General features: G+C 52.5%; 1 protein-coding gene across 2 annotated transcripts in view; it reads left to right on the top strand.

Moving 5' to 3' along the window:
• The window catches only part of EPHA8 (EPH receptor A8), a 64,671-nt gene that overhangs the window by 40,975 nt on the left and 9,774 nt on the right, over nucleotides 1-13,922 (top strand). For both annotated transcript variants that reach the window (XM_009689603.2, XM_009689604.2), the window contains exons 4-13: nucleotides 1,556-1,711; nucleotides 2,952-3,287; nucleotides 5,548-5,672; nucleotides 5,866-6,028; nucleotides 6,973-7,069; nucleotides 7,670-7,737; nucleotides 8,280-8,405; nucleotides 9,323-9,508; nucleotides 10,677-10,738; nucleotides 11,142-11,351. In XM_009689603.2, coding sequence (XP_009687898.2) covers nucleotides 1,556-1,711; nucleotides 2,952-3,287; nucleotides 5,548-5,672; nucleotides 5,866-6,028; nucleotides 6,973-7,069; nucleotides 7,670-7,737; nucleotides 8,280-8,405; nucleotides 9,323-9,508; nucleotides 10,677-10,738; nucleotides 11,142-11,351 — 1,529 coding nt within the window. The remainder of the gene's footprint in view (nucleotides 1-1,555; nucleotides 1,712-2,951; nucleotides 3,288-5,547; nucleotides 5,673-5,865; nucleotides 6,029-6,972; nucleotides 7,070-7,669; nucleotides 7,738-8,279; nucleotides 8,406-9,322; nucleotides 9,509-10,676; nucleotides 10,739-11,141; nucleotides 11,352-13,922) is intronic.

Raw genomic sequence — 13,922 nt, 5'->3', positions numbered from 1 at the left:
AAAATGCCACAGAAATTGGGGACAGAGTTTGGAGCGGGACCAGTAAGCCAGGATGGCTGGAGCACTGTCTGCAGCTGCTGTCACTGGAAGTAGCTTGGTTATAAAGAGGTTGGTTATCGCACGCTGTTATTGTCCAGCGTGCGATACATGAAATACTTTGGCAGCAATCAGTCTAGGGAAATCCGCAACAAGGAAGGGAGTGCTGTTAATAAAAAAACAAATCAACACCTAAAAACAGAACAAATGGACAGTATGGAGGGGCCCAGACCACCAGGGAAGCTGGATCACAGACAAAACACTTCTACATGCTTGGAAGCAAAAATTGAGGCTGTATGCAGTGCTGGCCACTGGAGGTAAAAGTAGGAGAATGAAGGTATTACTACCTCAGTAGGGAAAAAGAGAAATGAGCCAGAGCCAGGAACAGTGCTTGAAACACTGGAACTGGTCCTAGAAGTGTTTGATGAATACAGGGACCCAGACAGCTCGAGTTTTTTTTTCTCTTACTTGGAATCAAGACCCGCAAGAGAGGACAGATCCTCCCACCCCCAGACAGGTACCTGCCATGCCACATGTCATTCCTGAGCAAACCAGTTTTCCTAACGAGATGCCAGTTGTTTGTTTGTATGACAAATGATTCACCCGAGGGGCCGCTGGGAGAGGTGGGAGTAGGACGGAGCAGACCGATGACAGCGTGGGGGAAGCGCATGCTCCTGCTGCACAGCCCTGGGACCAGGCAGAGACAGAGCGACCGAGAGTGGGTCCTGCCATCAGAAAAACTCAGGCTGGCTCTGTCCGCCTTGCTGTCCCTCTGCAGGGAGCAGGCGGTGCATGTGCACGGCTGGTTTGCTGCACTGTGAAAAGAGAGTTTTCCCCCCCCGCCCTCCTTTGAGCAAATACGTTGCTTGGCATAGCGGTGAACCAGGGGCATGCAGAGGGGCATGCACCATGTCCCAGATGCAGAGCTCTTAATTTTTGAAACCATGCTCACACAGATGCTCTTGGCACCTGGGCACAGCCAGCATATGTAGTGTGAAGAGCAATACGAAGAGTCTGTCGCATAAATGGTGGTGATTAGAAGGGGTAACAACATGGTTTCTCTGGGGCTAGGCAGTGGCTGCAGCAAGAAGATCCCCACGTGGGCTGCAGTAACCCAAGGGCAGAAAAGACGAGCAGGCAAGGGTGCAAGGAGAACACCTCAAGCTTTACAGGCAGCTGGCTACTCACAAGAAAGCCGAGGCATCTGAGTTTGCCTGCAAAACAGTGAGGAAATAGATACTGGGATGGCTGTAAATACAGCTTGGGGAGAGAGCTACAAAAGCAGTTTTTGCAGAGCCTGGTTTCCAGCTGGGCAGGTGAAGGTGGACTCACCGAGGTGTCATGGTGAAGATGGGACACTAGCTAGCCTTGCTACTCAAGTTGGAGGGTTTCCAGCACACTGGGATGGGGTAGGGAGCCGAAATTGGGGTTCATCTCTGTGCTGGTGGGATTTGCTAAGCCGTGGGATGCTCCTCTTCCAGGCACGTCCCTCTGACCTCTGCCTGTTCCCTTCTTGCAGCCTGTGAGCTGGGATTTTACAAGTCAGCCCCCGGAGATCAGCTGTGTGCTAAGTGCCCCTCGCACAGCCACTCGGAGAGTCGGGCGGCCCGCATGTGCCGTTGTGACAGCAGCTTCTACCGGGCAGTGCAGGACCCCCCCTCAGCTGCCTGCACGCGTAAGTACCCTGGCTGCCCACTCACTCGCCAATGCAACATTGGGACAGGATGTGTGTGCGGTGAGTGTTTCGGGGGACACATTAGTCTACCCTGTTTCCCTTTACCTCACCCCCTGAAGAGCGCCCATTCGTCTCCATCCCATTGGATGTGCCCAGCACACGCCTTTAGCTCAGCCTGAAGCACTGCAACACCCCATCTTTCAACCCTGGGCCTTCCTGTGATGCATGAGGTCAGAGCTCCCAGGACAAAGCCCTTTCCCTGCCATGCAGCCCATCCTCCAAGGATGGCACAGCCCTTCTCCAAAGGTCGCTGGCAAGACTGCGCTGCCCTCTCAGGGATGCCTCCTGAAATGGAGCAGGGAGCGAGAATGTTGCCCTATTCCTTCCCCACCAGCAAGCTCACCTGCTTGCAGGCCAGCAGGCATGCACACCAGCCCGGACTACTTTTGAGCTCTAGTTTCATTCTCAGAAATGCTCAGGGTGGCCATACCCTTGGAAGGCTGCAGGGCAGCACAGGCCCTGCTATGCTCTCCCCCATTGCGGGCAGATGTTGGGACCAGGGCTTGGCCCACGGTTTCATGCCAGCTGTCTGAAAGAGGTCGCTTTGAGGGGCCCAGTGATGTTAAAGGGGGATAAAAGCATCCCAGAAAGAGTTCTCCTCCCTGCAGTTGGTCCAGGAGGGCAGAGAGGAGTAGTGCTGCTAGTTGAAGCCAGGTTGACAAGCAGGTTAGCAACATCTGACTTATGTTTCTCTAGGGCTCCAAAATATCAACCTCAAAATGTTAATGTCCCTAGGAGACGTGTCTCCCTTTCCCTTTAGATTACTCAGTCCTGCTCTCCCTCCTCCAGCCTGTCCACACCTTGGCTGTTCCCTTCAAAGCTTCCCGCGTCCCTGTTGCTTCCTGCTTCCCCCAGGACAAATATCAGCCCTTCCCTGCCTGGCGCTTTTTATCCTGATCTGAAGCATCTTTCCTCCAAGTCTGGTCTGACTTAGCACGTCACCCCAAGACCTCTCTGTGTCTTTGAGGTCCTCTGTTTGCAGCGCTTCCCTCTCTGGGCAGCTTTATCTTCACGGAAACATTGTTTGTACGTGCAGGGCTATCAACTGTGGATCTCCCACAGAACAAGCAGCCTAAGATACATCTCTCCGCTGGTCCCATTCCCGCCCAAGGCCCTGCTTCATCAGTCCCAACACACCGCAGTGTCTCCTGCTCTGCCTGAACCTCTGCTTCTTTTCCAGGGCCCCCCTCTGCTCCTGTGAACCTGATCTCCAGTGTGAATGGGACCTCGGTGGCACTGGAGTGGGGCCCACCCCTGGACAAAGGGGGACGCACTGACATAATGTACAACGTGATCTGCAGGCGCTGCATGGGGGACACTGGCCAGTGTGAGACGTGCGGCAGCGGGATCCGCTTCGTTCCCCAGCAAATGAGCTTGGTGCAGGGAGCGCTCACGGTGACCAACCTCCTGGCCCACACCAACTACTCCTTCTGGGTGGAGGCTGTCAATGGAGTGTCTGACCTCAGCCTGGAGTCCAGAAGAGTTGCAGTTGCCAACATCACGACAAATCAGGCAGGTAGGAGGAGCAGACACCACCGCTGAGGCTGAGGTTTTGCCTGTGTGGGCTGACGCTGATGTTGCTCCAGGACAAGGTTTGACCTTCCCCCAGCTGGTATCTGTCAGAGACAGGCCCTGCACTGGGAGTGGGAGTCAGCAGCAGTGCTGCCCTTGGGAGCCAAAGGATGGTTTAATGGTGACCATAAAAGCCCCAGAAGACATAAGGAGTGATCTCCTGTTCTCTCCGCTGCTGGAAATGTTTTCAGGCAGCTGGGTTGGATGCCTTCAGGGCTGCAGCCTAAGGCAACGGTTATTTTTCTCTGGTTCATGGTATCTTTTCTCGTCTCTCTTTTCCTTCACTTCAGCCTGCAGCCACGGGTGGAGGCTCCTTTTCTGCAGGAGACAGGGGGCATGGAGAACACTTGTTTATTGACAGGAACACTAAGTGGAGCATGAATCTTTTGGATTGCTCCTCTAGCCTTCTTGTCCCTTCCCAAAGGGCCAAGCAGAAGTTCATGCGCCGTGTAGTGCACTGCTCTTAGCTCACACCAATACCGACCCCTGGCAGGTGACAGCGACATTGACTAGGGAAAGTCTCTCTCATGCATGTCTCATCTTTGCAAATCCCCTGCTGTGAAATGCACTTTCCCCAGGAAATACTTCTGAGCAAACTCCTGGCTCAGCTCCAGGACCTTGCTCCAGGGCTGCCTAGGCATCTCCTCAGGGCAGAGCCCAGCTAAGCCCCTCTCTTGGGAGCAGGGACAGGGTACAGGACAGGGATTGACCCTTCTTGTTAATCCTTCCAGTTGGAAACGAGCCTTCAGAAACTTCCTGTGATGCTGAGCCCCTTCTGCTCTCATTGCAGCAATGCCAACAGGGAACTGCCCCAGAGAAATCCAGGGAGCCTTGCCAGGTCAACTCATGGCTGGCCAGTGAATAAGACCCTTTTGTTACTAAAGCCTGCACTTCCTCATCCCTCTGCTGAGCCTCATGGAAATGCCTAATTCCTGCCCGCTCCCTCCAAGTGCTAGAGGTGGCATGAGCCTGACACCTCGGAGAGGGATGCTTGTGGGATGTGTTTGGTGGCTAGCTCCGGAGAGAGGCACTGAGCATTCCCATTTCGGCTTCTCTGCTAGCAAGTGGCTGTTGAACAGGTGCAGAGAAACCAGCAGGGTTGGGAATTTGGTAGTAATTGAAGTTTAGCTGCTGTGTCTGCGCAAGGCTGCAGCTGCCGCGCTCTGCAGCATGCCCCTGCCTGCTGGGAGGGGCTGAGGGATCCCCGTGGTGTGGCGGGGAAGGCACGTAATCTCCGTGCAGCGCTGCGCAGAGGGGCGGCTCACCCGCTCTAATCGCTGATAACGGTCTGTGCCGCATAGGCAGCTCTCATCTCCGCAGCCCCCGGAGGCAGAGCGGGGCAGGAACGAGTGCAGCTTCCGGAGGGGACCGGGCATGCAGGATTTAGTGGATTTCCTCTGTCTTGCTCTGCCTGAGCTCTCTGGGATCCTGTATCCTGGCAGTGATTTTGGCTCCTCAGGGAAGCCAGCCCAAAGGCAAACCAAGCTATAACTGCCACCTTTTGGGCCCTCGGTGCAGCCTTGCCCATGACTGAACCCCTGAGGATTAGAGATAATCCTCGGCACCTGGGCTGGGTGCCCAGGCTCGGTGCATGGCCGGTGGGATGGAACGTGGACTTGGCCCCCCATTTGAGAGCTGTGCAGTGCTTCCCAGGCCTGGGCCTGCTTCTGGCCATGGCATGGTGGAGACAGCCCATGGCAGCCCTCCCCAGGTGACCACCAGCTCTGCAGCTTCTCTTGGTTGCTGTGTTGCTCCAGCAGCCATAGCAGATGGCAGCTGTGTCTTCCCCAGAGCTGCCATCTCCTATCTGCTGTCCCGCAATTAGGGTCATAAAGGGGTGTCTGACCTCTTTTCATGAGCTGGACTCAAAGGCTGTGTCTGGCCATCGCTGCATCCCAAACACACTCTCTGGCCTCACAGAGATTCTTCCTGGGGGATTTAGGGAGATTTTATTTTCTCAGATGTCAGCAGGAAAAGAGGCAGCTGGAGTGAACATAAGCCCACACACTAGTCCTTTCTCCCATTTGTCAGAGCACTCATCTCTACATAGTTTTAACCAAAGCAGAAACATGGTTTAAACTGTTTCTACGGGTCCTGCACAGGACTCTGGCTCTACACCCTGTTGCTGCCATGTTCTGCTGCCCACAACCCAGGTGGTGCTTGCACCCAGCAGCTGCCTAACACCCTGCTGCCTTCATTCCTAGCCCCGTCCCAGGTGGTGGTGGTTCACCAGGAGAGCACGGGCCAGAACAGCGTCACCTTGCTGTGGCAAGAGCCAGATCAGCCCAATGGCATCATCCTGGAGTATGAGATCAAGTACTATGAGAAGGTAATGCTGAATTTGCTTCCGCAACTTGGTCCCAGCATGGTGGATTAAGACAGGGACATGGCTTGGTTTAAATCTTGCTGGTGCAATTGCTGCTATCAGCCAGGCTTAGACAAAGGTCTATTTTGGGAGGCTTTGTTCTTTACCTTGGTTGCTGTGCTGACTCAGCAAAGGTTTTGGTATTGCTTTTCTGCAGGACAAAGAAATGCAGAGTTATTCAACTCTGAAATCCAAAGGCACCACTGCCACTATCTCTGGGCTCAAGCCTGCAACCCGCTACATCTTCCAGGTTCGGGCTCGCACCTCTGCTGGCTGTGGGAGGTTCAGCCAGACGGTGGAGGTGGAGACAGGGAAGCCAGGTGAGTGCATGCTATTAAGAGATGTGGAAAGTGCAGACCAGAGGGTGTGGGGGATCTTGGGGTATGGTGACCATTGTCCATGGCAATTGTGCCTCTGCTGTCTGGAGATACAGGGCTGGAGGCACAGCTCCTGGTCCCTCTATCTGCAGGGCTTCCTTGGGATAGCCTTCATGAAATGTGCTCATACATTAGAAAAAGGTAGGAGGAAGGACTGAGGACTGCCTCTCCTCCCTTGGAGTCTGTGTGTCCATGATGACGCTTTTCCCTCACATCAGCAGGATGGATGAGCTCTCACTTGGGCAGAATCTCAGGCCCACAGTGCACAGACTGCAGTGGGGAAGCTGTCACCTCTGAAAGCATAACTCCTAGTTACCCCATAACTCATGGGGTTTGGACTGTGTATTGCTAGCCTCTGCGCTAATGCTGTAGTGAACTCGTTACATCTTGCTCTCCATCACAGTTACAACGTCTGGCTCTCCCCTCCTGTTTCCCAGTATGCCAATATGCCTGATTTACACCTCTGTAAATGAGTGTGGACTCTTGTGATCATGCTCTTGCTGAGTTTTTTTTGCGATATAAAAGCATCTTTGTAACCTGCCAAGCAGAGGGGACAGATTGTTTGGGCTTTTCAGCTACAGCTGGTATGGCAGGAAAGCCCTGGTGAGATTCGAAGGCTCCAGACTCCTCTCAGCCCAGGTCTGCTGAATCAGGATGGCCTTCCCAGATCTGTGCTCGGTTTCCCCATGTGTAAGTGGCCCCTGTATACTAGGAGAGCCCCAAAACTGGGGCTGGAGTGGGGGCATGATGCTTTTATTATTGAAGGTGGTGTCCTGCCATGGAGTAGGTGAGTTTCTGCCCTCAGCAGAGTGCTCACAGTCACAGAGCCACAGACACTCCTTGCCTCCCCGCTCCTGCTCACCTTCTTTCTTCTCTGTCTCTTCCAGTGTCTCTCCGGTATGACACAATGACCATAGTCTGGATCTGCCTGACCCTCATCACTGGTCTCGTCACGTTGCTGGTGGTCCTAATTTGCAAGAAGAGGTAGGTGCTTTCTGGAGGTCAATGCAACTTATCACAAGGTAGGACGAGAGGGCTTAGGCACAACCTTTATCCTGTCAACTCTGGCCAGAGTGGCCGCAGGCCAGGGGGCAGCAAGCAACCAAGAGACTTCACTTAGAAACACCCTGTCTCCACCTTCTCTGAGGCACAGCCAGCCTCTAGGCCTTTCTCTCCTGTCAGTGGGCTAAATGTCAATGGACAAGAGCTTGCTGACTAGATTAGGGGGTAGGTCAGAAGCAGACAGAGCTCTTCTTCAACAAGAAAGTCCACGAGGGACGATATGCTGCCATATCTTAGCATGGTGGAGTCAGGCATGTGAAGCAGGCATGCCAATACCCTGAGGAGAAAAAAGGGCTGCAGCATTCTGGTCCTAGCCCTGCTGAGCCTTGGAAAGTACCCTGCTCCAGGCTGAAATGTCAGTCAAGCAAAATGCAGTGATGCAGCTGATAGGAAAAAGTGTAGCTCCAGCTCCTCCTGGGCTGCCTGCAGCCCTGGCACCCACCCTGTCCTCCCCTACCTTTGGGCTGTTTGTGGGACCAAAAAACAGGAGCACCCCTTCTGACCTTTGTGTCTCCGTGGCAGGCACTGTGGGTACAGCAAGGCTTTCCAAGACTCGGATGAGGAGAAAATGCATTATCAGAATGGGCAAGGTAGGACCCTCCTTGCTTCTGTCCATGGCGGTGAAGGGCCTCAGCCTTGTGGATGGGTAGGGACCTGAACCGTTCTCCCCTACCACTGCTGTGGTTTCCAGGTCAGAGGATTCGAACTGCCACTTGTTCCAGGGGTCGTGTCTCAGGCAGCTGAGCCGGGTGCTCTAATCCCATAGGCATAGTGGTAATCGGGTTGAAGGCCTGCACAACATGAGGTGGGGATGCTGAAGGTATATCTCGCACAGCAGCAGGCCAGAAGAGTGTAAAATTCACCAAAGACCCACATGAAGGTGGGGTTGGTGGAAGGGAGAGGAGAAACGCATGGAGGCAGTCTGGGTGGCCAGGTCTTGGACTGCTCTGAGGATACTGCCATGCCAAAGAATGCCTTAGATTACCTGGGTCTGCAACCCCTATGTCTTCTCAGCTTGTCACTCCAAGGAGTCCTGCCCCTGCCCATCCGTGCTCTTGGCTCCTGGATGCCTACTTCGTGGCAGGGCTACTTGGAAAAGCTTCCGTCTTCTCTCCTCTTTGAAATCCAACAGTGAAGTTCCCTGAGTCGAAGTTCTACGTCGACCCCCACACGTACGAGGATCCCTGCCAAGCCGTGCATGAGTTCACCCGTGAAATTGAGGCTTCTCGAATCAAGATCGAGAGAGTCATTGGGTCTGGTGAGTCCTTGGCCCTGGACTGCCTGTTTGCATCATATGTGCTTAGGGAATTTGGTGTCTGAGGCATTACCATTTCTGTGGCCTGCTGGGGCTACAGTAAGCTGCATGGCACTACTACAATGCTCGTTCAGGGCTTCATTGGCTCCTTATTTTTCTGAGCTCAGAATCAATAGGTGGGATTATTTTTAGTGCATGAAATAAACTCCTCTGAGCCAGTCTGGTGTAAACGGGAGCTGTTCAGCTGCCATGGCACTGACAACTCAGGCTGACATCAGCAGATGGCTCAGCCCATCCCGTGTGGGTGCTTGAACACAGCCACCCAGCTTTCAAACCTTGGAGCAAGCATCTGGGGTGACAGGATGCAAGTAAAATCACAAGCAAAATGGTAGATTTTTGAGAAAAACAGATATTTGCCTAAGAAAAGGGGCTTGCAAGGAAGCACAAGGCACAGCCAGAGCTATAGCTTTATTAGCAATGCCCCATGGGCATACTGAGGCTTGTCCCTGTGTGCGAAGAGGCAGTACAGAGCAAGTCAAACAAAGCAGCATCAGGAAGCCCAGCTGAGAGACATGCCTACTTCTGTAACAGACCCCCCCCACACACATTTTTGTTCACCAAAAGAGGTAAAGCGAGTGCCAATCCCATTGTAATCACTGCTTTTGGCCTGTAGCCTTGGATAAAAGGCATCTGTTAGAGAGGTGTTTTCTGCCCAGCTCCCGGAGGTGTCACTGAAAGCCGGAGATGAACAATCCTGTCTGTACAGTAACTCACATGTAGCGATGGAAGAAGAACCTAGGATTCCTGACGGGCTGCAGCATACCGCAAGCATGCCAGCAGACTGGTTAATCTGGGGTGCTTGTGGGACTGTGCGGGGAGCTGAGGAGCACCCCATGCCCTCACCTTTCCTTGCTTTGCAGGAGAGTCTGGAGAGGTGTGCTACGGCCGCCTGAAACTGCCAGGGAAGAGAGAGATTCCCGTGGCCATCAAGGCTCTGAAAGCAGGCTACACAGAGAAGCAGAGACGGGACTTCCTGAGTGAAGCTAGCATCATGGCACAGTTTGACCACCCTAATATCATCCACCTGGAGGGGGTGGTGACCAGGAGTATGTGGCAGGCGGGGATGGGACTCTGCAGGGGGGCAGAGAAATCTCCCTGTGGGCACCCTTGGAGACTCCGCTTTGGGTGTACTCTGAGATCCAATGCTTGATTGTCCTGGGTGCCTCACTTGCCAAAAGTGCATTTGTCCTGGGGTCCTCTGCATCTAGAGCACATTTCACTGTGTGCTGGTACTGCTGGAAAGTCCAGGATAGCAAAGGGAAGTCCCATGCCCAAGGACTTCTGGGGGGATTGGGGAGGAAGGTGGCAATAAAAGATACGGCTACAGGAGCTCCCTTTGGGGACTGAAGCCACCTTCCCATGCAGTGGTACCAGGCAGTTTGGCAATTGGTTGGCTGCAGGGAAATGGGAGCCCTATTTCACCGCCCTCTGACTGTCTCTTTGCCTGCCGATTCCCAGGAGCTGTATCTAAATGGGCAGCTTTCCTTTGGTCTGAAGCAAGGCCCCAGGTGAAAGTTTCAAGCTTGGGCACACATTTCTTACTGGACAGCTTTCTGTCCTCATTGACATTCCCCATTAACATCTTCAGAGGTAGACAGGTTGTCCCAGCAGCCCTGCTGCTTTCCTCCTTCCCCTCCGAACTCCATTAGAGAAATGAACTGCTTATTCCTGGCTGCAACCCAAAGCCCTGGCAGCACCACAGTGGTCGGGGGTGGGGAGGTTAAGCCTTCCTCTGAAGGAGATGAAACAAGACTGTCCCCATCATCTTTTGTTACAGGACAAACTTTGCATGCGACAGTTCCCCACGTTCCTCCGCAATGCGCCCCGGTGCCCCCGATCAGGGTTATTGGATTGGGAGAAGTCCTACCCATTAGCGTTTGTTTTAAAGGCTGCCTGTATTGAATCATAATTTGAAGTCTTCCTTCCAAAAAGGCACGTTGTGATGCAAAGTATTATGCTAATGACATGCAAATTTAAGTGGGATAACAAAGCTGACCTAGTCACATCAATAGCACCTGAAGGGAGGGGTAAGTGTCTGGGTTATTGCCACATCCACACAGTTGCGCAGTTCATGCACGGTACTGGCGTGAGACTCTGTGGGGTTGCAGGAAATCCATTGGCCTGCATTTATTTTGCCCCCAGTGAAAGCCTGGCACTGGGGTTCCCAGAGGAAGGTGACTTCTCTGTTAACTTGACCTTCCTTGTCTTCTGCAGGCAAATTGGTAATGATTGTTACTGAATACATGGAGAATGGCTCGCTAGATACCTTTCTCAGGGTAAGGAGCTCTTTCGTATCTTTATTCATTGCACATTCCTCTGGGCTGAGGGACTGAAGAAGAGGCTGTTTCACAGTCCTCAGCCTCATGACCACTGTGACCTCTGTGTAAGAGCTGCGGGCTCTGGGCTCTCACCTCTCCAGAAGACATTGGTTCCCCAGAGGAGCAACACTGCAGAAGGCAGGGGCACCTGCCAGAGCTGCATGTCCGAGGCACTGGGAGGGTGGATGCTGCAATTCCTCCTGCCTGGGGCTGAGAGCAAATTGCACTGAGGGTTAGAGGAGCATGGAAGGGAAGTACTAATTCAAAGAAGAGAGCTCAGAGGGGGTTAGTTTAATGAGAACAGTATCGATGGGAATGCTGGAAAACACCATGAGTGAACTCTGGGTTTTATCCTCTCCAGAAACATGATGGGCAGTTCACCATCATCCAGCTGGTGGGCATGTTGCGGGGCATCGGTGCAGGCATGAGATATCTTTCTGACCTGGGCTACGTGCACCGGGACCTTGCTGCCCGCAACATCCTGGTGAACAGCAACCTCGTCTGCAAAGTGTCTGACTTTGGTCTCTCACGTATCCTGGAGGATGACCCTGATGCTGCATACACCACCACGGTGCGTTCTGGGCTGGGGAGGTGCAAGGCTCCTGGTGTTACACCTTTCCTGATGCTACTCTGGGCCACTGTCCGGTGGAAAAGTTAGACACTCTAAAGTCAAGATAAGCAGGACAGGGATGGAGATAGCCCCCTCGGTTTTGCTTCCTGGACCAGGGGCATGAACTCAAAGTGCATCTAACCCTTAATGTATTGCATGAGAAAAGCCTCCTTCATACAGGGCCATCCCAGGAGTGAAGACCGCAGCGAACAAAGGAAGTAGTGTAGGAGAGCAGGAAACTGATCGAACCTCCCCAGCCAGCTGCTTCTATGGTGCACGCTTTAGATCCTGGTCCCTCTTCATTATCAAGGTGGAATAATAGATGTCTTTTCCTCTGTACTTAGCCCAATGCTAATTTAGCTCCTGCTGTTTGGCTGTACAGGTCTTTTCAATTGCACTTGCTTCCTCAATTCTGTATGCATGGCCTGCTGCACAGGGATACTCCCACGTACCCTTCTGGGTCCTTTGTTAGACTGTATAGCTCCATCCTTTCCTTCAGTCTGTCCTAGAGTCATAGGTCAGTTGGTATGCGTTATGCTACAGTCTTTAGTAACATGGTCACATACTTGCTTTTCCATGCGACCCTACCTCTTTCAAGGGTGCAGAAAGGATTAGAATTAAGGATTCTGATTTCCTTTAACTTGCAAGCACTTGGCTTTGCAACCTGGATAATTTTGTTTTAAGGTAGGATACTTTTGTCTCTGATTCTATTTTGAGATCCTCTAGGTAACCTGACAGCTCTGGAGCTTTATGTGCTCCTCTACCAGAGGTCATTAGAGGGGAAATAAAATACGTTGAGGGAATGTGCTGCTTCTGCTTTTATCTGTCCATAAAAGGAATTAGTGTGCCCCTGGGGCTCAGCTCTGGCTGGGCAAATGTGGTGGAGAGACGGTTTTTGTTCCACTGGGGACTTGGCATGGACCAGTGGAGAAGCTGCAGCTAGGACTCTGAGTAGCCTTTTTTTAGGAGGACCAGGCCTGGAGAAGCAGAAAGCTTCAGGTTAGTCTGAGGTAGCTCAGTGCACGGCTGAGAATGGCTAGAACCAGTTGCAACTCTGAGGGGCTAGTGCATGGTGGCCCAGCCTCGAGATCATGGCCTTCCCTTCAGGCTTCAGCTCAGTGGAATTGTGAGCCAGACTGTGTCCCATGTGTGTCTTTGCATTCAGCTGCCCCCTTTGGTATCTCAAGAAACAATTTGATATTTCAGATCCTTTAATTCTGGGGCCTGTTCCTGTTGCTTTACTCAGGCTCAGCTTCTTCTGCAATTTAGCTTCAGGACTTGCAAAGGAGGGGCAAGAAGGGGCCCAAGATCAGCTGGAGTTTCCTGGTATCTGAGCAGCCCACTTTCCTTGCCCATGGACCTCAGATATATGAGTAGACAGGCCTACCTTCCACGAGGCTAGTGCTGAGTTTCTCCTAGCACTTTTAAGCTTTGTAAACAAATTTCTAGGATCCTGAAGGTGGTCTGGTTCTGACAGGGTTGGGAGGTGACCTGAGTGACCAGAGCTCATGCACTGACCTAGTCATTGACTCTTTCCAGTCCTGCTCCTGTTTCCAGAGACACTGTCTGTCTCATTCCCCTAGTGTGAATGAAAGCCAGGAGGTCACTTTAAGATGAACAGCCACCGGCCGTGTCAGAAGCAGAGGCTTTGAGGCATCTTGGCAGAGTGAAACCTTTCCTCTGTCAGCTGGTAGCTCTGGAGGAAGATTTAGTGCATAGCCCAAGGAGAGTTGAACTACAAAGATGCAGAAATAAGATCAGGAATACAAGCTCTCTGGCAAGGTCTTGGTCAACTTATCCTGAAAATGAGGATGTTTCCTTGTTCAGAAACCTGTGGTAAGACGACATCCTGTGTTCTTTCTCTGTTGTCCACGACTTGCTCAGGAGATGCTTTCCCCAGAGGGTCTCTCCTGAAGGACACGTCATTCACCTTCAGTCCCCATCAAGGAGTGTACCAGACCAGACAAGGCTCAGAGGGACTGGGGTAACCCTGCCAAGAGAGGGACACCTAAAAGGGGCTGTCAGCCTCATCACACCTGCCCCTGCTGCTGTTGGACACCCTCCACGCATTCCATGCACCACAACTTTTCTCCACAGATGGCTGGCAACCACATTTCCAGCTTAAATGTATTCTTAGCCCATTTATCGCTCATTTGAATGCCAGCATGATCCTTCAGTTTAGCAAGAGCTCCCCTTCAGCACTTCCCTCCCAAAGAACTAATAGACAGGAAGCACATGCCACACACTCTTTGCCAGACTAAAAATGATAGAATGATAGGCTCCCTGCCTGTGCTCACTGTCAGCTCCCATGTTCTTGAGTTCTTGTGCTCCTGATTGCCTTGAATTCCTCTCCACTGAGCACTGAGGACTAGAATTGCACACGGCATTTCAAAGAAGACCTTGAAAATTAGCACAACTCTTTCCTTGCTCCACTGGTAATTCTATGAGGGATACACCCTGGAGTCAAAATCAAGTAGAGTTTTAGGGTTATCCTGTGCAAGTTTCCTCCTCAGTCCTTTCCAGAGGATGCCC

This window comes from Struthio camelus, chromosome 21, assembly GCF_040807025.1.
Source record: "Struthio camelus isolate bStrCam1 chromosome 21, bStrCam1.hap1, whole genome shotgun sequence".
NCBI classification, from domain to species: Eukaryota; Metazoa; Chordata; class Aves; order Struthioniformes; family Struthionidae; genus Struthio; species Struthio camelus.
The sequence above is the reverse complement of the archived record's forward strand: the minus strand, read 5'-3'. Positions and strand labels throughout refer to the sequence as shown.